Raw genomic sequence first — 24,742 nt, forward strand, 5'->3', positions numbered from 1 at the left:
CCTATTAAAAAAAAAAAGAATTTTGGGCCTCCTAATTATTTGCAGTGAATCGGATGACTTAGTTAAAACTATTTCTTTGCAGTGCTGAAGAGCAAGACTAGAGGTAAACTATATTTAGGAAGCATTAGTACAAAGAGAAGACAGACAAGGCAGGCCTTTTTTTGTAGTAGCTGTGTTTTTGGATCTGATGGATCAAAATCCCATTACTGTTTTGTTCCAGCCTACCGTTGTAAGTGTTCATAGCTGAATGAAAATGTCAAGTAGGAATCTCTTAGGTCCTAAGAAGCTCATTTTCTTAGGCTAATGCAGGCATCAGTCTGTTTTCCTATCTTGGCACTCCTTCTTTCTTCTTTCTGGCCCCTCCTTGTCTCCCCGTGCAGACCCACCTGGTGAATAGGACTTTTGCCCAGGATTTCCTCTTTGCTTATTTGTGGTTCTTGTTGAAACTAAATACTTTTTAGAGGTTTTTTTGAGGGTCTGTTCTACAATTTTATTCATTCAAAGAAATTAGAATCTGTTACTCTGTGTTAAATGGCTTTTCTTTAGACTTTGTCTTGGGATGATAAAGGGGAAGCCAGGGAAGTTTCTTTTGTTCAGGTGGCAAAACAGAAAAGCTTTAAATGAGATACTGTAGGTAAAGGGAAGAGGAGAGGACACTAATATTTTATGGAGCAGCTTCTGTGTGTTCACATTGATTCTCCTGTGTGATCCAAATCAGTAGCTCTCAGCTGGGGGGTGAGTTTGCCACCCAGGGGTCACTTGGCGATGTTGGAGACATTTTTGGTTATCATTGACTGGTGAGGTGCTCCTGGCATATAGTGAGTAGAGGCCAAGGCTGATACTAAACATCCTACAATGCACAGAACAGCCCCTCGTGAAGTTATCTGCCCTGAATGTCAGTAGTGCTGAGGTTGAGAAACTCTGATTTAAACGAATCTTCCTCCTTTAGAGGTGGGGGGGTTTTAACCATATTTTTGTTTACAGGTGAGAAACATGTAGCTGTGATTAGGTTCCTGGGTGCATCTCACCTCAGAGGCTGAGCTTTTTCACCATTCATCCTTTGTTGCAATTACTCGCCTACACTGAATCTTCCACTCTTCTCCACGGTTGGGATAGGATGTGTCTAGTTTTATGCCACAGCTTCTTGTTGGGATGACACTGCCTGGTGCTCTGCATGGAGCTGGCCTGCAGCTGAAGTAGTCTGACCCTAACTCAGTAACCCATGACAAGAGTCCTGCTTAGGGAATCAAAATTAAGGATTTGTTGAACATGTCTCTAGATTATAAGGGAGCATGAGTAACTTGGGTATTACTTTTGAGAGTTTTCTGTTTCAGTCTGTACATTTGTTCTTTTAACCTTATAAATTTAAACTATATTCCTAATGTCTGCCTATGAGATACAGTATTCCTGCTTCATGAAAGCGTGGTGTTATTAAAAAGTGCCCTTGTAGTACCAAAAAATACCAATAGAGGGGAGCAAAAAACCAACCTTTCTCTAAAGCATGGTGGCTTTTCATCTGATAAATACCTTAATATAATAATTTTTTTCTATTTCAGGTCCAGATATTTGGAAGCTTTAAAACTGGCCTGTATTTACCTACTAGGTTAGTACATTGATGAAGCTTTCAGGATATTGTGCCCTTTTCTAGAATGTGTTCATTTTGGCTGTTGAATGTAGGCGAGTAGGAACAAAACAGATTTACAGAATGAAAATTCACTTTATCTGTATTTTATTTGAATTACCTTGGGGGTAGAACATCACTTCAGATGATCTTCTCAAACTGATATCTGTATCCTGTCAGATGTAAAGGGAACATGTAGCAAATGGAATCAGTTAACAATGAACTACCCTGCCTGTTCACTTCTGTAACGTAACCCACTAACACAGAGGTTGATGTAATATTCTGGCAAAACACCCGATTATACTGTAAAGCCGCATTTACTCTGGAATGGCAGGTCTGTCATTTCTTATTACGAACTCCTACTATTAGATTTGTTCCCACATCCTGACCCGGAGCTTCTCTGAGGAAGGTCCCTTATTAATTTTAGTCTTCTTCAATCACGGCAGTCATGGCCCTGAAGTCTGGGGCAGGGCAGGACCTTTTGGGGATGATAAGGCTTCCCCAAGGTGTAAATACCTGTTTTCTACAAACTGAAATTTCATCATGTATTTGTTTTTGCTTTTATTGTGGTAAGAACGCTTAATGTAAGATTTAACCTCCTAACAAAATTTTGAGTGTGCAGTACAGTATGATTTTAACTATAGGCATCCATCATGATTTTTTATTTGAGCTTGATTTGATCTACTTTACCCAAATTAAAAACAAAAAATGTGTTGATGTGGATGGATCCTCGCAATTTCTATTCTGCCCATTGCTATCGTAGGCCTACAGAGGCCATAAAGTATTCAACTTTGAGTTCATGAATATTTTTCCTTATTTATATTCTGACTTTCAGCAAAACCCTGTGTCACTCTAAAAAAATTAATTGAATTTTATGAATAGGCAGTATATTCACATAGTTCATATTGAAAAGGGCACAAAAAATTACAATGAAAAGTGTGGATCCCACCTCTGTCCCCTGCTCCTTGGTACCAGTTTCTTGCACATCCTTCCAGGAACATTTTATACCTAGAAAAGGAAATGTGTGTATGTTTTCTTCCTTTTTTACACAGATGGTAGGATCCTAGATAAACCATTTGCAACTTTCTTTTTACACTTAATAATCTAAATCAGACTTAATTAGTTAATCTCATCCATGTAAGAACGTCTTAAGTTTTTTAGTCCCAGAAACCTTTATGAACAGGAAACGTTCACTGGTATTTTTTGAGGTTTTAACTTCTTTCAGAATCACCATTTCCTGAGGCCTGACTTCTGTGAAAAAACTAGGAGGAGGAGGTTGTTAAAGTCCCCACCCTCCACTTCTGCTCTAAAAAACTACGAACAGCACATTTAGTCTTCATTGGGCAGTGTGAGAAATAGGTTTTAATTGCACTTTGAAGTCTGTAAGTAAGCCCGAATGCAAGTGAAAACAGGTACAGTTTCTTCTTCAAACAACTTTTGTGTGTGTGTTCTGTGCCCAGTGACATTGATCTTGTGGTATTTGGGAAGTGGGAGAACCTTCCCCTCTGGACCCTGGAAGAAGCTCTCCGGAAACATAAAGTTGCAGATGAGGATTCGGTCAAAGTTCTAGACAAAGCAACTGTAAGTTCTTCTAGCATTTCATCTTAAAATCTCTAGTTACTTATGCATGAAGCTTACAAAATTAAAATTTAGTTTTGGAGAGCATAGTTGGATTCTCAGTGAATGATTCTCTGGTTTCATTAATGATCACACTACCTTATGTGAAACAGATGAACTCATTGTCGTTATATATTTCTTTAAAATATAGTACTCCATTTTATCATACATAATACTGTAGAGTTTTTAAATATAAGTGTATTTCTATTTATTTATTTTTAAATTTTTTTTTAACGTTTATTTATTTTTGAGACAGAGAGAGACAGAGCATGAACGGGGGAGGGTCAGAGAGAGGGAGACACAGAATCTGAAACAGGCTCCAGGCTCTGAGCTGTCAGCACAGAGCCCGACGCAGGGCTCGAACTCACGGACCGTGAGATCATGACCTGAGCCAAAGTCGGCCGCTTAACCGACTGAGCCACCCAGGCGCCCCTAAGTGTATTTATATTTAAAAAGTGTAAATAAAAATTTGGATATCTATTTAACAGTTTTATAGTCACACAGAGGATGTTGCTGTCCTCTCTTACTTTGTGTCCTTACAAAAATTCTTCATACAGCTGACCCTTGAACAACATGGGGGTTAGGGGACCCAACTCCCCACACTGGTAAAAATCCACATGTAACTTTGGACCCCCCAAAAACTTAACTGCTAAGAGCTTTCTGTTGACTGGATTACTGATAACATAAATAGTTGATTAGCACATATTTTGTATGTTATATATATCATATACTACTATATTCTTACAATAAAGTAAGCTAGAGGAAAGAAAATGTTAAGAAAATCATAAGGAAAATACACTACAGTATTGTGTAAAATTGTGTAAAAGAGGAGCCACGCAGTTTAAACCTGTGTTGTTCAAGGGTCAGCTGTAATTGAAATTTTGTAGATCAAGCAACTCGATATTTTAACTCTTATCTAGAATGGCCATTAAAAAACTTTCATAGATGCTCATTATGGAAATAAATTTATCTATTTTAGAAGTTCGGAGTTTTGTATATTAAGTTTTCTTAGAACAAAACAGCTTATAAAAAGCTATTAATTTGAAAACCCAGTTCTGGTACATAGAGTTTGCTGACCTGAGTTTTCTAATACACAGTGCAAATAGAGCCTTTTTTTTAAATAAAATTAAAAAAAAAAGTTTATTTATTTATTTTGGTGGAGGGAGGAGGGGCAGAGAGAGAAGGAGAAAAACAGAATCCCAAGCAGGTTCCAAGCTTAGCATGGAGCCCAACATGTGGCTTGATCCCACCACCGCAAGACATGGCCTGAGCCGAAATCAAGAGTTGAAAGCTTAACTGACTGAGCCACCCAGGTGCCCCAAGCCTTTTTTTTTTTTTTTTTAAGAGAATTTCTAATATCTTCTATAAACCATCCAGTGATTTTTTATTTGAGAATAATTCTCAGGTTTTAACTTCTCTTGGTAGGTTGTTTTATGGGCTATTTGCAAAACTGACCAATAATGCCAATAATTAACAGACTTAAGAGAGCAGATTTCTTATTAGGAACAATTTGCCGATACACCTGACATTAATCATAAGGACCGAGTTGGAAACTGTTGTCCAAAGTACAAAATGTTGAGAAAGGTCCAAAGTACAAAAGGTTGAGAAAGGTTTTTTGTTACCTGATTTCAAAATTCTCAACCAATAGAAATGATAATATACATTGTATGAGGCTCCGTGCTAAATATGTGAAGTATCTAGAAGACCAAGCAGACTGTGTAGTACGTAGTAATCAGAACACTCAAGAGTTTTTCTGTCCGTATGAGGAGGTCAAGACCTCAAGTCTAGTAACCTTTCCCATCCCCTGGTGTGTTATTTAACTTGGTCCACATATTTTAATTTTGCCTTTCTTCTCTTTTAGGTACCTATTATTAAATTGACAGATTCTTTTACTGAAGTGAAAGTTGATATCAGCTTTAATGTACAGAATGGCGTGCGAGCAGCTGACCTCATCAAAGATTTTACCAAGGTCAGAGAAGGCATAGTGTTTATGCAGTGAAACTACTAGGAGTGGAGTTTTGCTTTGTGATTCTGTCGTGGTGTCCTGATATGCATTGCTAAACTATACTTATGTGTGTATTGCTGACAATTGCCTCTTTTCTGTGGGATGGTTTTACTTTCCTTGAATCTGCTTGTAATAATCAGTAATTTATAACGTGACTTAAGGTTAAGGGTTGGGAAAGCGTTTTGAAGAACTTCTCTGCTCTAGATCCTTCCTTTTAGGGAGACAAGGGCTGAAATCGTGCCAAACAGTTGATTCTTGTCATCTGCTTTAATCTCTTAAGAGTTAGGTGAAGCACCTCTGTAGGCCCCCAAATCACCTGTAAGGTAGTTCCTGCAGGTTTCCTGACTTTGTCTTGAAGTGATAGAATGTCTGTTTTCATTGGTTCTGTCAAGATGGGGTAGAATTTGTCAACATCTTCAAAGCATTCACGTGCTTAGACGTGTCAGCCTTTTTCTCATTAAGCTAAAAATGTTAACTGCTTTGGTTTATGTAGAATATCTTTTCTGTCCGTTCACAATACTTTTATCAACTCTACAGATTCACCTTTTTCTCTTCATGTAAGAAACAAATTTAACTACTTTGTCATGTTGTAAACATTATATTCTCATGTAAATGTGCAGAGTATAGAAAAGCAGAAAAAGAAAAATACTGTCCATAATCCCAGTCTTTTTGGAGGTGTTGGGTGTATGTAAATTTTATTTTTCCCAGAAAGGAAACCTTTTTAAAATTGAGAATAATGTGCATGATAGAAAATTTACCACTACCAAAGGAAAACGAAAAGCAAGTCACTTTATACCTTATATGCTTAGATCGGTTTCATGGGATTTGCCATCATCAACCTTTTTTTTTTTTTTTTTAATTTTTTAAAAAACATTAAAAATGTTTATTTAAGAGAGAGAGCAAGAGGGAGTATGCATGCTATCGGGGGAGGGGCAGAGAGAGAGGGAGACACAGAGTCTGAACCAGGCTCCAGGCTCCAAGCTGTCAGCACAGAGCCTGACATGGGGCTCGAACTCACAAACTGTGGGATCATGACCTGAGCCGAAGGCAGACACTTAACTGACTGAGCCACCCAGGCACCCCAGTCATCCTCTTTTTTGCTTGTTTATCCTCTTGAAATTTTTAACAAAAGGAATAGCGTGCTATGTACACATTGTCTTATACTTAATGTATCAGCACAGACAGGTTTCCTTCATTCTTTTCCTTGACGACACAATAGTCTTTTGTCAGCACATGTCATGCTTTGTGTAGCATTCCTCTAGTGATGTTTCTAGGGTTTTTTGCTATTGTAGAAAGTGCTTGAACATCCGTCCATACCTGCCATCTTTCTTTACACTTGTAAAATGTTTGTAGGAAGATTCTGGAAGTGGAATTTCACAAGTCAAAGGATACATGCAGATCAAAGTCTGTTGGAAATGTGCCTGATTGTTCTTTAAAGAGACTATTTACAACTTCAACCATAACGTTTAAAAATGATTATTTCTCCATAGATTTGTAGTTATTTCTCATGCTTGCCGACTTTGACATGATTTGCAAAAGTAGAGACTTTTTTTCTTTTGGAAGCAGTACCAGTGTGTGTTCAGAGTGTCAAGAACAAACTACAAGTCACTAGTAGTTCTACCACTCCTCGGTGATGGCTGTTAAGACTTCTTTCTAGATGTTTGGGCCTGCTGTATTCCCCTCAGCGTCCTTAGCTAGGGCCTGGCTTGTGGAGAGCACTTAATGAGTATGAGCATGAGTGAAGGATGGACCCACACTCTTCATGTTTGCCAGCTCAGGTGTCCTCACCATCTCTGTAAAGCGTGGTCACCTGCCCACATGGAAGGCGGCAGGCAGGACCCTTAGTGCCCCTGCTCCTAGGCTGTGCACCGTCCTCTGAAGGACCCTGGTCTGTTTGGTGGAGGGCCACCTAAGAAAAGTGATTCTTTAAAACCCCACTGATGTAGTACTTTACAAGTTGAGAATTGTTGTGTACTGTTGGTGTTAACCTGTTTACAAGTGAATTATCATATGGTAATGGCCATAAATCAGTGTCATCAAATATATATTGCTAGTGTTTCTGTCCCATAGTGAGTGCTTGGATGCCATTATTTACATCTACATGTTTTAGATCCTTCGTTGTGAGGAGAAAATCCTTAATTATTTATAGCTTACTTTTTTATAGCTTGCTCTTAAAATAGAAAATTAAGTGTGTTGGATATCTCCACTAAAGTCTGTTAATATAAGGACCCAGTTTATGCTCCTGTTGATGCTTAGCACGATTACTGATGTAGGAATTCACTGAAAATACAATTTTCTTTTTCAGAAATATCCTGTATTACCGTACTTGGTTTTAGTATTGAAACAATTCTTATTACAGAGGGACCTTAATGAAGTATTTACAGGTGGAATTGGTTCTTATAGTCTCTTTTTAATGGCAGTCAGTTTCCTTCAGGTAAGTTGTATGATTATATATCATGCCTCGTGTACACTAAAATAAAATTAATCCATCAGGAAATCATTTTGGAAAAAAATTTAAATCAAGCTCTAATTGGAATGCTTCCCTTAATTACTTATGACTTTTCACTTTAAAATGGGACTCTTTATAATTTTATAAATAAGTATTTTTAAATCTCAGGAAATAATTTTTGGTTTGTTTTTAACCCCATATGTTCTAGTGGTTTTAAGAATTTTCACTGAAATTTTAACATGCATAGGTATGGCGTGCTTTCTGTAAGTGTAAGTGGTAGTATAAATGTCAAAAATAGTATCTTCTAAGCAACAAATCTTGGAAGTTTAGCTGGAATGGAGATCTGCTATCTGGGTGGAGTGATTTAGAAGTCTTAATGTTGTCTGTGAATGTGTTCATGAGCCGCAGTGCTGTCAACGGCCCGACTCCGCTCATGAGTCAGAATGATTCCCTGACGTTTTGGGCCAAGCCAGCCCTGTTAGCATCCTAGGGCAGCTGTGAAATTCAGCCTTGAATTTTGTAAATAAATTGTCCCCCACCAGTTCTGTACCGGTGGGGCTTTAGTGTTGTCTGAAGCAGTACAGCCTGCCGTTACTCCAGTTCCCTGTTGGCTGCTAGCCTAACCAGAATTCTAATAGTATTGTTTTATAGGAGTGAGGATGTCTCTTATTTTACCCACCTTGATAATTGAGAGAAAATCCAATATAATTTCTTTTTTTTTTTTTTTCCTGGTTTTAGTTACATCCCAGGGAAGATGCTTGCATCCCCAATACAAACTATGGTGTTCTTTTAATAGAATTTTTTGAATTATACGGACGACACTTCAATTATTTAAAGACTGGCATCCGGATAAAGGATGGTGGTTCGTATGTGGCCAAAGATGAAGTACAGAAAAATATGCTTGATGGCTACAGGCCATCGATGCTTTATATTGAAGATCCTTTACAACCAGGTATTGAAATTAGGTAAATTTGTGGGCATTCAAAGAAAGGGCATTGCCACTGTTGTACTTTAAACTCTTTTTAGAAGAGGGGCACCTAGCTGGCTTAGTAGGTGGAGCGTATGACTTGATCTTGGGGTCAGGAGTTCGAGCCCCATGTTGGGTGTAGGGATTACTTAAATAAATAAATAAATCTTTTTTAAAAGCCCCACAACTCACTCACTCTCTCTCTCTCTCTCTCTCTCTCTCTTTATAGGTTGTTTTATTTTTTAAACATTTATTACATTTATTCATTTTTGAGAGACAGAGACAGAGTGCAAACGGGGGAGGGGCAGAGAGAGAGAGGGGGACAGAATCCAAAGCAGCCTCCAGGCTCCAAGGCTGTCAGCACAGAGCCTGATGTGGGGCTTGAACTCAAGAGCCGTGAGATCATGACCTGAGCTAAAGTCGGATGCTTAACCGACTGAGCCACCCAGGCGCCCCTCCACAACTCTCTTTAGAGAGTGAAAATAAAAAATTAACTTCTAATTGTACTCATTATTTTTCCTCAAAATATCTTGCAAGAAAACATGAAAACACAACACACACGCCAGAAAAACACGCTGCATATTCCCAGTGAGCTGGGAGTAGAGGCCGTTTGGCCCCGAGAGGCAAAGGAGTATAGATACTAGCTGTTGGTTTGGGTGGCTTGTGCGCGTCTCCAGTTTGCAGGCCTTTTTCTTCTTTGTCGTGGCCTTGTTGGCCCTGATTTTAGCCCATTGTCAGTCAGGGCTTTGAGCGAGGTTCCTGAAGCCCTACAAGGCAATAAACATGGTAATACAGCTCAGAAATGATGAGCAGAAGGGTTCAGAGAGACTGTTTTCCTTTTGAGCCCCTTCTTTCCTCTTTTAATTTTGCACAGTCTCCCTGTGCTTTTTCCAGCTTCATGGTGGCTTGAAAGGGAACAGCAGATTCCTTCCTTGCTGTCATGGGGTTGTGTTTGTTTGCTTGTATCCTAGTTTTTCTGGGCAGTATTTTTTCTTGCTATCATTGTAGGATATTTAGATTCTGTATTACCAGACTTCAGTGGAGATGCTTTTAGTCGTTTGCTTCACTGTGTTAACTTTGAAAATGATTAAGGAAAGGGAGTTAAGAGAGTAGTCATCTAGGGGCCCTTCTCTGGCTTATTGTGCCGTATTGTAAACCTTAATAGTTCTACGTGTTCATTCATGGAGGAAATGTTTATCAGGAAGCTTCTCTATGTAAAGGGCACAAAGATTTTCAGCAAGATGCTCCTTGCTTCAGGAGCTTATAATTTAGTGCTGGAGATATTTAGATAGCTAATAGAAACAAAAGACAGGGATATCTCATTTAGCTTGGTTTCACTCTTAGGAGAGAGCAGGCAGTTAACTCCTTTGTTTGCATGACCGTATGTAAGATAGTCCCTGTGGGGCCAGAATACATTGAGGCAATTTATATGCCATAATGTACTTACTGCAGGATACACACATTCAGAGCCTGGGGAGTTGTGGGGATGGCCACCCGCTCTGCCCAGATTCTTTGTGCAACTGTATAAGGAAAGCAATTACCTTTGCTCTTCTGGAAGAGGGCCTGTGCACATTTAGTTCTTATTAAGCACTGGTCACGCTTACTATCTTCTATATATGTTTCTTTTAAAGGTAATGATGTTGGAAGGAGTTCATATGGGGCCATGCAAGTGAAACAGGCCTTTGATTATGCCTATGTTGTTTTGAGTCATGCTGTATCACCAATAGCGAAATACTATCCCAACAATGAAACGGAGAGGTAAAGGCTTAACTAAAGACAGCCCTTTGGGTCAAAATTGGTTGTGGCTTCGTATCTCCGAATTAACGTACTCCCTCTTTTTTCTTTAAACGCATGCAGCATATTAGGTAGAATAATTAGAGTAACGGACGAAGTTGCCACGTACAGAGATTGGATATCAAAACAGTGGGGCTTGCAGAATAGGCCTGAGCCTTCATGCAATGGTAAGAGTTTTTCATTGATTGGTTGACCGAACATTAGTGGCTCTTCTGTGTTGTGTGTGTTTAATGGGAAGAAACGTTTTCCAATCTTTTGCCACTCTTTCAGGAAATGGTGTTACCTTGATAGTAGATACTCAGCAGTTAGATAAATGTAATAATAATCTATCTGAAGAAAATGAAGCCCTTGGAAAATGTAGAAGTAAAACTTCGGAATCTCTTAGTAAACACTCTTCAAACTCTTCATCAGGTCCAGTGTCTTCCTCTTCTGCCACACAGTCCAGCTCTAGTGATGTCGTAAGTATGAGGACGTGGCTTTTCTGAACCTATGCTTAGGAGTTCTGTTGGGGGGTTAGCTGTCTAGAGGGCTAAACTTAATTCCTTTGCTTATTTATTACTGGGAAATTTTAATAACTTATATTGATTGTACATGTCCCCAACATTGGATTAAAATTTTGAAGCATACAGCAAAAGTGAGAGAATTTTAGTGAACATCCATATACATCGCCATTAGACTCTGCCATTAACATGTTACGTACTTATCCCATAGCTAGCCATCCATCCATCCCTCTATCCACTAATTCATCTTATCCTTTGATACATTTCAAAGTAAACTACAAACATCGGTACACTTCCCCTAAAATACTCTAGCGTGCTCATTACTGACCAGTATTCAGTATTTGGTTCGTTTTTTCTTTTGATACAAAATTGACGTACAAAGAAATCTAAATTGTGCATCAGTGAATGTTAACACTGTGTGCACATGTGTGACCCCAACTATAACAAAGTACAGACTGTTACCATCATCCCAGAGAGGTCCTTCATGACGCTTTCCAGTCAGTCCCGAATTCCACCCCAGAGGTAACCACTCTTAAGATTTTCTAATACCACAGATTAGTTTGGCCTGTTCCAGAATTTCACATAAGTGGAATCATTATCGTGTATACTCCTTTGTGTAGGGCTTCTTCCACTCAGTAATGTTTTTGAACTTCTTGATTGAATTTTTTCAGTTGAGGTATAATTCACATAACATAAAGTTCACTATTTTAAAATACACAGTTCAGTGGTTTTCAGTATATTCAGTGTTGTGCAGCCATTGCCACTAAGCCCAGTATATTGCCATCTTCCTGAAAGAAACCCATCAGCCACCTCTAACCATTCCTCCCTCCCCGAATCCCTCGGCAGCCCCACCTCTGCTTTCTGACTCTAACTTACAGTTATACCTACAGTTACTGTTCCTCATCAGGGTTAATTGTGAGTGTGCTTCCTTGAGATATAAAATGGGCTTACCCATTATTTGAATTTTGACTTTATTAAGTCTGTGACATATAGAGTAATCTAACTGTGGAAGGGACATCATTTTATGTTGTTGGCGATGACCACGGATCGTAATGGAATCATGAATCCTCATATGCACCATCTACCTGCGTGCCTTTTTCCTTCCTAGGGGAGAGTTCTAGAGGACGGAGCTGAGCTAGAGGTCACAGACACAGTGGGGCAGACACAAAGACAGCCTCAAGAGCGAGCTTTAGGGACTATGAGTGTGAAGGTGAAGGGTAGACCTGAGCAGAGAAGTAGCACAGTTGTGTCCCAGGCAGCCCAGAAACAGGTGGGGCTCAGCCCGTCGTCTCCCGGAAGTTCTTAACCACGCGGGGTGTTCGGTTGGAGCACTCACTGATTGTTTATCACAGATGCGCAGAAATTGAGCCTTTTGAATCAGTCGTTTTGTATTTGGTTGAAGACGTTGAGTCCGGGACCTGGGGCCTTATCTTTGCCGTGCTCTTTGCACTGTACCGTGGTTCATTTCCTATCAGTGGAGGTGCAGATAAACTTGGACCTCTGTGAGCCCCTTCCAGGCTTATTAACAAGGTCAGGTCTAGACAATAGGTTTAACAACGAACAGAAACCTTCTGATAAAATAAGCCACCTAAGATGTTTGGAGGGAAATTTGTGGAGGCAACTCAAGCGGTTAGTTTTGTCAATTCGTCAAGGTGCTTCCCTTAACTCCCAAATGGCTAAATTTAGTCTAAAAGATGAATATCTGAATTACTAATACGTCACATAATAACTCATATGACTTATGTTAGGATTCTGATGCGACACCATGCAAAACCCCGAAACAGCTGCTCTGCCGTCCGTCCACTGGGAACCGGGTAGGGTCGCAGGATGTGTCCTTGGAATCATCCCAGGCGGTTGGGAAAATGCAGAGCACCCAGACCAGTAACACCTCCAACAGCACCAACAAATCTCAGGTGTGTGGAATTTGTGTGTTTTTAATTGTTCATATTCAATACAGACTATTTAGAATTTCTCAAGCGTGAATATATATACACATTGTGGGTTTGAAGAAAACTCTAGGTTGGAAGAACAAACCTGTTTTGTTCTAAGAGGTTCCAAAGCACAATGCTTCCTGTAACAGGGTGTCCTGAAGATCATTATGAGACGCCACTGTAATGTAAACCTTTGTGGGCATTTAGCGACTGGTCCTCATAAGACGTCCCGGCCACCCCACCTTAGTACAGATTCAGCATTTAAACAATTGCACTGAGTTTTTATTTTTTTTAAAAAAATTTTTTTTCAACGTTTATTTATTTTTGGGACAGAGAGAGACAGAACATGAACGGGGGAGGGTCAGAGAGAGAGGGAGACACAGAATCGGAAACAGGCTCCAGGCTCCGAGCCATCAGCCCAGAGCCCGACGTGGGGCTTGAACTCACGGGCCGTGAGATCGTGACCTGGCTGAAGTCGGACGCTTAACCGACTGCGCCACCCAGGCGCCCCTGCACTGAGTTTTTAAAAGATTCAGTTGTACTTGAAGTAAGCCCACTATAAGCTTTTGCATGACCTCATGGCAATGTTTTGCACATCTGGGAGTAATATATCCTTCTTTTATATTTTGTTTTCTTTATTTTTAATGTTTATTTACCTTTTTGATATTAAAATAATTTTTTAATGTTTATTTATTTTTGAGAGAGAGAGAGAGAGAGAGCAAGCAGGGGAGGGGCAGAGAAACAGGGAGACACAGAATCAGAAGCAGGCTCCGGGCTCCGAGCTGTCAGCATAGAGCCCGACACGGGGCTCGAACCCATGGACTGTGAGATCATGACCTGAGCTGGAGTCAGACGCCCAACCGACTGAGCCACCCAGGCACCCTCACCTTTTTTATATTTTAATATTCAGTACCTAGTTGCTTGTGTTGAAATGATCAGATAGTGGGTCAGCTGTCGATGAACATCAGCTTTGACTTAGGCCACAGAGAATACTCTATTTTCAGTTGTGTAGTTGTCTAAAATTTTATTAATCATGAGTAAGGAATCAAAATGAGGAAAGAAGCCATTTCATACTGGGCTCTGACCCAAGGCCATCTCACCCTCTCTCCGTACGGTGGAGACCCTGGGGAAGGCCTCTTGGAGTAGAGATGGACCGTTACGTCAGTCACCTCATGTCTGACTCCCAGAATCTACTTTACCTATACAGCCTTGGTCATGTGCACCAAACACACATCCATGTAGAAACAGCAACAGAGTGACAGGTGATAGCAGGATGTAAGATGACCGTGACCTGACAGTGATCAGGGGTCCGTGATGACCCCTGACCTGGCAGCACACCTTTGTGTCTAAGAGCTTCTTCGGTAATGCTGTTTATTATGTGGTATATTGATGGATAGGTTCCTTGAGAAAAGTTTCACATTCCATATACTCTGAAGAGGGAAGAGGGCAAGGCAAGGAAGGCAATGGTCTGTGTTTTCCAGTGTTTCCATGAAAAAAAAGAAACAAAAGTTTTAGAGCTCAGGAGAGTGAATCCCTGAAGTATCGTTTTTTGCCTGCTGGGTAACTTGGCATATTCCTCATTTGAAAGCTCCCTGAGTCAGGTCTTAGTGAGTGCTCCGCTGAATTCACAATACTGATGTCTCTTTGACCGCTTTCTTTCTCTGCAGCATGGATCAGCAAGGCTCTTTCGTTCTTCCAGCAAAGGCTTCCAAGGTACAACTCAAACAAGCCATGGTTCCTTGATGACAAACAAACAGCATCAAGGCAAATCAAATAATCAGTATTACCATGGCAAAAAGAGGAAACACAAGAGGGATGCCCCCCTCTCAGACCTTTGTAGATAGTCGGCGTTGTGCGATGGACTGTCTTCTGTGTGCAATGGTCTCATGCTCAGGACAGTTGGATAGGGACTCCTGGCGCTCGGGAGCCTTACACTGTTCAGACTTTGATTTAGCAACTGCGTTTTTTCCCAGCTCGCCACGGAATGGATCATGAAGACTGACAACTGCAAAAACAAAAAGCAAGCAAAAAAGGGGGAAAAAAAAAGGCTGCTCATTTGATAAGTCATATGCTACAACAGGGTCATTTTAAGATTTAAAGCTTGAATGTAAAATAAATATATTTCTCATTGGCTTTATGCAGAGTTATAGGGAATAATATTCAGTGTGGGTAGGGTGATAGGAACAAAAACCAATTTCAGAGGATGGGGTGGGGAAAGAAAACAAAAGTATCTTATAGGAAGTCCAGATTCCAAAGGGGAAAGTGATCTGTGCATGTTTTCTTTTTTTTTTTTTTTAATATTTTTGCATATATTTACCATTTTATTGTGTGTATATATAGATGACCATATAGGAAATTGATATTTGTAATAGTGGATTTGTTAATACTTTTTACATAACATTACTGTTTAAATTGTAAACAGATTTTTCTCAGGATTAGTTTCAAAAATAATCTGAATTGTCATCTTAACATCCATATATAGGGAAGTGATTAGTTCTATTACTCAATTTGTTTTCCTCAGCATTGAAATGACTTACTCTAGAACCCTTGTGACCTGCTGCAAAAATTTTTCCTCTAAAGAAAAGGTTTATGGTGGCAAATGACGTTTTATTTTGTAAAAAAAGAAAAAAAAAGAAAAAAAAAAGAAAAAAAGAAAAGAAAAAAGAAAGAAAGAAAAAAAGAAAAAAACGTACTATGTACTTTTGTGTAAACACTGAAAAGCTCTAGTCATCTCTAAGAATTAACTTGCAACTGTTTTCTATAGTGCTGTCGTCTTGGGCAATGGGCAATTACATGACTTTGTGTTTGTTTCCTTTGCAGTCTTGTTTTGTTTTGTTTTTCTTCCTAATAGGGGAAAAAAAAAAAAAAAAGGCCGCCCGCGTCTGGTCCCATTCCTGTTGCGGTGAAACCCCGAGTCCCACAGACTTTGCATGCTGGCTCCCAACCCTGTGTGCAGCGTGTGCTTGGTTCTCTCGTCTCTTCTTCTTTTCTAAATCCATGCTTAACTACTGTGGGAGAGATTAACTGTAAACAGCTTTAATTAAATCATACTTATAAAAAACTATTTTCTTATACTCCACTTTATGCTTTTGGTATTGTTGATCTTTAAAAATTAAATGGTCTTTGATAATGGATCTATTTTGTATTGCCTTATTAAGACCAAATACTTCTTGTCATCCCATTCTTTATCCTCTCCTTCCATGGAATTGTTATCTTTAATTAAAACTTTTTAAAACATTGGCTTGTTTCAATCATACTGTAAATTTTGGTTGTGGTCAGCTTTGAGCGCAAATGAGATGTATAATTCTGTTACCCATCACATGTTGAGTCTGAAACTCGGGAATGTTGACTATAATAGGATGTAAGTGACATTTCTGAAAATGCTCTCTTTCAATGTGAAGGCTCTTGTGTTTAGCATCAGTGTATGTGGCTCTGTTAATTACAGCCATTTGGGAAATGAGATTCTTTTATATATATACATATAAAGTACTATTGGCTTTTAGGAATTTCTTTTATATACATTTATGAAATACTGAAGACCAATCAGATCATTAATGGACACTTAGTGCAACTTTTTATAAAGAAAATAATGCTAAAGTAAGACCAAAACTGATGTTATCACTGAAATTGACAGTTTTCAATATGTTCGTATTTTAATTCACAATGGGAAAATGTGTTCCACAACTGGAAACTCATGATACTTGTGTAAATCGTGGAAAATTTTAAATGTGATGTTATTTTGACAATGTTTTAAATTTTAGAGTCACATTTTATTCTGATCAGAATTTTTATCAAGATGTTGAGCTTTTGTGTTTTGAAACTAGTTTGTCATAACATATTGTGCTTAATCACAGTATTTATTTTCTAGGACTATTGTGAATGTGTAGACTTATGTTTACTGCTAAGGGAACAATTATTTATAAAATGATATTAAATCCAGTATTAGCTGCCTATTTCAGACACTTAATACTTGCAGAGATCCATTGTTACATTTACCACACTGAAGTTTTGTTTTGTTTTGTTTTGTTTTGTTTTAAGAATCACCCTCATTGTTGAAAGTAAATGTACTCTTAGGGTGCAGATATTAGCGTTCCAATAAGCATGTGATTATATTAAGGTGGTGGTAGCGGGAAGATAATCTTGATTCCATTGGGAATCTTAGGTTTTCGTAAATTTATTGGGAAAATAGTTTTTCCTGTACTGCTGAAGTTTCTTTTTGGTAAACAGTATCTTTCTAAAAGAAAAAGCATGAAGGAGAAATTGAGGTGTGTACATATCCTCAAATGACCAGCATTGTATTCGTGAATACTGTGTATCTTGCAATGAACAGTGTGGAAGCTGTTCATTTTTCAATCTGAAGTAAAATACTTTCAAGAACTTTTAGTTTGCCTGCTCATTTGTTTTGTACATTTCATCTCTGTATTTGACTCCTGTCTTTTTTTCTCTTTTGAGTTTTAATACTTTCTATGAAGATTTTGTGAGTATATCAGAAATGTGTCATTTAAATATTACAGTCCATCCATACTCATGAGTCATAACCTTCCTTTGCTCGTACTTGTAGAATGGGATTTCACCAATTCTGCCTCACTGTGGTGACATTTCTCGGGGAGTCATGTATGTGTGCCTGGTCGGTGTTGGAGCTCCTTGAAAAGTTCTGATAAACATTTCAGTACTGGTTTTCAGAAGTGTTGATGGGTCATAGACACGTCAGCATAAAACCTGAATAGTTATGTTTTGATGACAAAGGTAAATGCATTTTTTTTCCTGCAGTTTTGAGGTGTCCGTGAAGGAGCCTGGTTTTTAGCGTCTGTCTTGTTTGGAGATGTTGCATGTGGTTTTCAAATCTAGCTTTGCTCTCGGGATCTACTGGTTTTACATACAGTTGCCCTCCAGGCTTCAACAGCCTATTTTTCTTTCTTTTTTTTTTTTTTTTTTTTGTCCTATTTTGAGTGTGTTTTACTTTTACTTGCATTTTGAGCCTGTCATTAATACTTGGATTATTTGCTGTGGCTCCAGATATTCCTGGGTAAAGTCTTCACAGGGTAAAAACATGCATGCGAGGGAGAGCGTTACTAATAGTCTTTCTCCTCTGAAGTCTCGTACCTCCATGTGTTTTCTCGTTCCCTCCCCTGTGTCATGGTTAGTGTGAGTTGTGTTTGTCTTAACCTATGGACTCGTGTTTGGGGTTTCCAGAGCTGTAGGCCTGCCAGGAGAGCGGATGGCCACGGTGAGCTGTAGGGCCCTCTTACTGCAATGTGTTCATTGCAAAGACCTCCCCACTGACTAGGATGTAGTTATCAAGGTTGCTCTGTAGAAGTCCCTAGAAATCACCATTATTGGGTATTATTGATAAGTTTTGTTGATTTTTTTTTTGTTCATAGTTACATTTCAATTTTATTTTAATGTGGATGTACAGTTCAAAACTGATCAGTTCCTTTGATTATTACATGCTGTTGATCTCTTAGTGTTTCAGTCACTGACTAGGAATGTTGATAGGAGATTGGTTGCTTCTCACTTAACTTTTCAAGAACTAAATGGTAACATATAAAAAAAAAGACATTCCTAATTTTCCTGTGATAAATATTGAAATGTTAAATTAATGATTAGAAGAGTTTATTCTTATCCATCAGTTCTTGCTCTCTGAGCTCATTTAAATTACTTCGGTTAGTGGAGAGTAACATTCTCATCAAGTATTTTGTGAGGAAAATATTCCATAAATGGCTCTATTGAACTTAATTGAGTAGGAAGTTATATTTAATAGTTACTCTTTATCCTAATTTTCATCAGTGACCTAATTCATCTAGTGATGTATTTAGAGAATGGTGCAGCATCACAGTGGGAACAAAGATGTGTAAAAGCAGTTCTTGGAAGTGATGTCTGTATCTTGCCTCAGCTTCTGAACCTCAAGACTCTATCTTATCAAAATATTTATGGGCGGAATGAACATTAAAAGAACAAATTTTAATACGCTACTTGATATTTAACACAACTGAGAAACTAGTTCGAGCTGACCGTGGAAGTTATTTGCATGGCTCGGAAACTTGACGTGACCCAGAAGCCTTGTTCTTTACCGTCTTCTTGTGAGCTGTTTTAACTTTATGCCTTGAGCACCTTTTTTTTTTTTTTCATCAAAGATAATGACCTAAATATCTGTATAAATTGAATGTTGACAGAATTAAGCAGAAGAATTGCTTTATATAAACTCTGCGGATGTATTTGACATCCAGAATTAAATATTTACTTAAGGGCAGCTTTTCAGTTAATACACTGCTAATGTTTGTTTTACTCTTAGGCAGGGTTTTGATTTTAAGTATTTGGCCTTTACATTTTCTACTTAAGTGTATGCCCTATTAAGTGTAACCTAGTCCACAGTCTACTAGCCAGAAGGAGGGAACACCGTAGAAGAGACTGAACCAGACAGATGGAGATAGCACATCCCCTTTGGTGGTTATGAACTTGAGGAATCGCCAGGATTTGCTGAGAGAAATGTTAGCCGTATCGCTAAGAACAGACAATAACAGACAGTCTCTTAATTTGTGTATTTTCAGTGAAAGTGTTTGTTGATATTTGCACATCATCTTTATTTTTGCATTCTAACATAAGTCTCTGTGGTTCTACACGGCCTTGACTCCTGGTCAAAGCAGCAGTTTCCATGTGGCCTGATTACAGGCCGGGTCTCCGCTAAGAAAACAGTCTGGATAAATTTGTTAGGAGTGTTGTTTTACCTTCAAGATGCTGTAATAATGAGAGCTTGTGAAGTCTCACAAGCTGGGCATTAGCAGAATCGTGTGGTAGGTGGGGAGGGGAGACAGAGGCCTAGGAGAAACTATCGAAGCCAGTGACTTGGTGAAGCTGTCTCTCATGGATTAGTGACCTGTACCTTCCAAAGAGAATGAAATTATTTATTGGTTATCAGCCAGATTCTTTGAGTTGAAATTTATCTCCCCTTTCAACTTGGGTTCTGTGCAGTTCGTGGCTGTTGCCTAAATCATTTTGTGATTACCTTTTATATTTGGTTGCAGTCTGTCATAACCTGTCTCTTTGTCCCTAAACTGAAATCTCCAAAATGGAAGCTCCTGCTCTGGTTTTTACATATTTAAATTTTAAGGAGTCACTTTTTAAAAAGTCTCTTGAAAGTCCTATAATCCTAAAATATTCCAAAGACTTATTACAAGAGTATCAATCAAAGTGTTCACTGCACTCACCTCTAAAAAGCACTGTCTTATCGCACAGTGTGGTGAAAGTATAGTTTCTGGATATAAAACGTGAAGGGCTATAGAGATAAACATCTTTTAGCGAAATATACATAGATGTATATATTTAGAAGTTTGGCCCGCCAGTGTTTGTTTTTAATAACCTTTTCGTTTATTTCCTCCCTTGATCAGCATTGCCTTCTGTGTTAAGAAATGTGGACTCCTGTGAGGTGCTGGAGGTTTGAGTCATCTTGAAAGCTTTCCACTCTTGTCTAGTTACCGCTGCAGAGGCACTAAGGAATTTACCAGAAAAAGAGATTTGATACAAATGGTTTATGAAATCTCGACATTTCCTGAGGTCATTATCACTGGGCACCAGTTACCAATACTATGAATGAATTGCACACCTGGAAGCTCGCTTTTTGCTTTTTTTTTTTTTAAAGCTCACGACGATTTCTTCAAAGACATCAATTGTTTGCCTCGAAAATTTTATAAATTGCATTTCTACGCACATCTGCCCCCAGTGCTTACCATTGGGCTTATTATTCATAATCTGCAATTCAATAAAGGCTTTGTGCTTTCATTTATCTTCAAAACCTCTGGTATGAGCCTTTATGTAAGACTTGAATGGCTATTAAAAAAATTATCTTGTAATTCTAAAGACGACCCTGTTTAGACCAATGAGAGATTTTTCTGTACATAGATAGCATTTCTGTGGGCTTCCAGCCTTTGTAATGCCAGTCATGGAGTGGGAGATGCTTTAAGATGCACGGGTCTCTCCTGCACGGGTCTCCACAGCCACTGCAAGACTGAAGCCAACTCCCCACAGTCTGCTTACTTGCAAATACTGCCCCATTTGTATCCTTTGCTTTGACGCAAGGGGTTATGCTTGCTGTACTAAGAAATTGAGATACTTTAACCATAGGTTTTGTGGAGCCACGAGTTACACAGACTAAAAATAGAATAATGAAAATGTTTGGTTCTCCAAAGAACAGAGAAAGAAGTGGGGTTAATAACTAAGTGCAACCAGAGCGTGTTTTCCCAAGGGGGGAAGCCCTAGGACTTAGACTGACGGTGGTTGCCTGGAACCCAGCTGAGTGGTGGTGAAGAAAATCCTGGATAGTTTGCTTCCAGATCATCACAGGCTGACTTAGAGTGAAGAGTAGCTCAGCAGTCTAGACAACAGGCTGGTAAAGCCAGCTCTCCCGCCCCCCTCCCCAGCCTGGTCTCTTCTTGCACATGTACTGGAAATGTCCTTTTTTTTTTTTTTTTTAAAGAGTATAATCAAAATATCTTGTTAGTATCCCAGAAGTTGCTCAAATGGTAAATTAGAGAATGAACTGAATATACAGGACGACTTTGTCCATCTACCTAGACACAGTGCATTTACTTAATTTCTCAACTAACATGTGAATGCTCCATTGTGAAGAAATGTAAATAATATGTAAATATCTAAATGTAAGGATCTGGTTACCCTTCATCCTCTAATCCCACCTAGCTCCCTGGAGCTACCTGCTCTATTTATTTATTTTTATTTTTAGAGGGCGAGAGAGTCCCGAGCAGGCTCCACACTCAGCACAAAGCCCAACACGGGGCTCAATCCCATGCCCCTGGGCTCATGACTTGAGCTGAAATCAAGAGTCAAGACACTCAAATGACTGGGCCACCCAGGCGCCCCATTACCGTTTTAATATTTGCGGATGTAGCTGCCTAGATTTTTAAAAATGTATTTACATACATAAACCTATCTGCATATACATGTCAGGGAGTCTCTTCCCCTTTTGCCTAAGTGGTAACATACTGTGGTATTCTGTAATCCCTCTACCCTCCAGAGAGCTCTTTCCCTGTCTACGCAGACAGAGGTCTATTTCATTCCTTTTATGATGCTGACTTTTGTTTGCAGGTAGCTTTAGTACATTAACATGTCAGATACCCCAGAGCCCTTCTAAACTGATAGATTTATGAAATATCCAGTACTTGAGCTTATCTTGAATAGGAGTTTTATTAAAGTATTGCTATTTGATAGCACTTTACTTCTGAACTGAGCTTTCTGAGGAAAAAACAAAAATTCCCCCCGTTTTATCTTCTTTTAGGTGAATGTTCATGAGTTGCTTTGAGAAGTGTTTCATCTTTGGTACTTTTGCTAAGATTGAAATGTAAACACAACGTGGTCATGTGAAATTTTTTAGAAAATGTTGCCGTTGACAAAGTGATGCTGAAAAACCAGTTATTGACCATTCTCCACCATCTGCCCCCCCAAAACTTGATATTTTAGGTTTTAGGTCCTTTAACAACGGCAAGCAGCAACTGAAAGTCTCTAAAAAGAAGTTATCTGTCTTAAAGTAGAATGACTCGTATGGTGAGCAAAGAGAGCGGACTCTGGCGAGAAGAAGGAGCCAGTTATTTGGGTCAGAGAAGGCAGAGAGCTGCCTTGAATTTTGTTTGGGAAATCTGCTGGAAAATTTTGTTGGAAAAAGAGGATGGAAGGTGGCTATGGGAAATTCCAGACAGTGATCTCCCTAATCCTTAGGAACAGGGTGGTGTTTTTTTTAGGAGAGATTTTCCTTGAAATCGTTTTCTTAGGCTCTCATTATGTGTTTGTAGAATTTCTGCTGTGATTTCTATTCATTAGTGTTCAGAAAAGCCTGTTGTGAGACGTTCTACATTTACCAGGTTAGGTCAGTTTAAGAATGCAACAACTTTTAAATGGGAACATTCTTCACCTTTAAAAAACATTTTATACTTGTTGCTTGTCTAAGAAGCCATTTAAAAAACCCAAACAAACTAATCCATGATACAATCCATCTAGGAAATGGCATAAACTTGTGTCTATGTGTGTATGTTTCTAAAGCGAGTAACTGACTCCTATGTGAAAATACGGGATTACAGGGTTGAAGAGAAACCCATTAGAAACATGTCAAGGTTTAATGCCAACATTATTCACACGAAACAGGAGAGGGTTAAACGTATCAAATGACCTGTTTAAGTGGTGTGTCAATTTTCAAAAGAGCTGTTGCTCACCCGTGCAAAAATGCAAACCATTTCTATACTTAAATCACCTGGCAGGTATCTTCAGGAATGTGGCTTTGCACAAGGACTCAAAATAGTTGTAAGGTACATTACATCATGCGTCTTTGGTTTTTAAAATCCAATTCAAGACAACGGTGCTTTCATATAAGTAGGCAAGACATCGCCACCGGAACACAGAAGGTAAGGGGAAAGTCACACAGGAGCAGCCTGTGGAGACAGGTGTGTGTAAGGCTGGCAGGCAGGGCTGGGCTGAGGGGCGTGGGGACTTGGTGAAGAGCAGGTGGATGGGGCAGGACAGCAGTTTTGTCATCAAGTCAAATGGTTCTACAAGTCTGTTTGCCATCCCTTCCTTCCCTCTGCTTTTTCCCTGTCCTGAGGCAGCCACTTCCAACTTTCGGTGGTTTGGGGCGGGTGGAGTGTTTACCTCGATGTCTCTAAATGATATACCTCTAATGCCACTTCTTGCTTTTCAGTTATTGACATTATGTTTCGGGGCACCTGGCTGGCTAAGTCGGTGGAGCATGTGTGTCTTAGTCCCAGGGTTGTGAGTTCAAGCCTCACGTTGGGTGTAGAGATTACTCAAAAATAAAATTTAAAAATTATGTTTTGGGGTGCCTGCTCAGTCAGTTATGAGCCCGACTTCAGCTCAGGTCACGATCTCACATTTATTGGGTTCTGGCCCTGCATTGGGCTCTCTGCTGTCAGCACTGAGCCTGCTTCAGATCCTCTGCCCACCCCCCACCCTGCCCCGCGCTCGCTCGTGCTCTAGCTTTCAAAAATAAACATAAAAAAGAAATTATGTTTTGACTTCTTACCACCCCCAAACTCCTTTCGTGCCCCAGCCTCCCGAAATAATTACGTTGGATTTTGTTTAGCACAATATTCAGTGTTTACATTATCGTGACTGTGTAGATGCTGCTCTTATCAATTAAGCTGTATACTTAAAAAAGATTCCTTTTTTTTTTTTCTGTACAAGTTTTTTTGGTTTGTTTTCTCGAGGTTTTTTTGTTGTTTTGTGTTTTTTTTTTTTTTGTTTGTTTGTTTTTGGTTTTAGTTTTGCACGTACTTTAGTAATTCACCCTAAACACTGCCATTTTCTTTCCTTTCCTCTTCTCTTCTCTTTTCAAGTAGGCTCCACGCCCAGCATGGAGCCTAACGCAGGGCTTGAACCTACAGCCCTGAGATCAAGATCTGAGCTGGGATCAAGAGTCGGACACTTAAACCAACAGAGCTACTCAGGCACCCCAAATGCTACTAGTATTCTAAGCCTCTGCAAATGCTCAGGTGCTCAGGGATTCCAACCCCTTTCATGCCTGGAGCTTCTGAGCAGCCATGCCCGGTGCACACGCACCGCCCTGCTCTCTCTCCACCGGCACCTGGTCCCCTTCACACACCCCGTGGTCAGCTCCCGTTCTCTGCATCCCGTGTCTCCCTCTTTTGTTGATAAGCTCTCGTTAGTGCACAGTCCCAGGGGCTCCCTGGGGAAGGATGCACAGGCACTCGACACCTCAAATGGTCTGTTCTTCATTTAGACTCAACTGATAGTTCTGCCGGACATGGAATTCTGGCTTGGAAAACATTTTTTCCTTCAGAATTTGAAAGCATTGCTTCATCCTTCCTCGTGTTGTTATGAGA

At 39.4% G+C, this 24,742-nt stretch overlaps 1 protein-coding gene across 3 annotated transcripts in view; it reads left to right on the forward strand.

Annotated features, from left to right (window-relative positions):
- The window catches only part of TENT4B (terminal nucleotidyltransferase 4B), a 75,250-nt gene extending 54,577 nt beyond the window's left edge, over positions 1–20,673 (forward strand). The window contains exons 3-13 of one of the 3 annotated variants that reach the window (XM_043599163.1): positions 1,557–1,603; positions 3,082–3,202; positions 5,100–5,207; positions 7,549–7,677; positions 8,431–8,644; positions 10,291–10,417; positions 10,517–10,620; positions 10,724–10,911; positions 12,702–12,866; positions 14,552–14,597; positions 20,270–20,673. In XM_043599163.1, coding sequence (XP_043455098.1) covers positions 1,557–1,603; positions 3,082–3,202; positions 5,100–5,207; positions 7,549–7,677; positions 8,431–8,644; positions 10,291–10,417; positions 10,517–10,620; positions 10,724–10,911; positions 12,702–12,866; positions 14,552–14,597; positions 20,270–20,322 — 1,302 coding nt within the window. In that variant the 3' untranslated portion in view covers positions 20,323–20,673. Of the gene's footprint in view, positions 1–1,556; positions 1,604–3,081; positions 3,203–5,099; positions 5,208–7,548; positions 7,678–8,430; positions 8,645–10,290; positions 10,418–10,516; positions 10,621–10,723; positions 10,912–12,701; positions 12,867–14,551; positions 17,268–20,269 lie in introns of those variants that run through there. The other 2 variants (XM_043599162.1, XM_043599164.1) reach the window with 2 other exon arrangements.
- The last annotated feature ends 4,069 nt before the right edge of the window (positions 20,674–24,742 follow it).

Source organism: Prionailurus bengalensis, chromosome E2 (genome assembly GCF_016509475.1).
Source record: "Prionailurus bengalensis isolate Pbe53 chromosome E2, Fcat_Pben_1.1_paternal_pri, whole genome shotgun sequence".
NCBI lineage: Eukaryota > Metazoa > Chordata > Mammalia > Carnivora > Felidae > Prionailurus > Prionailurus bengalensis.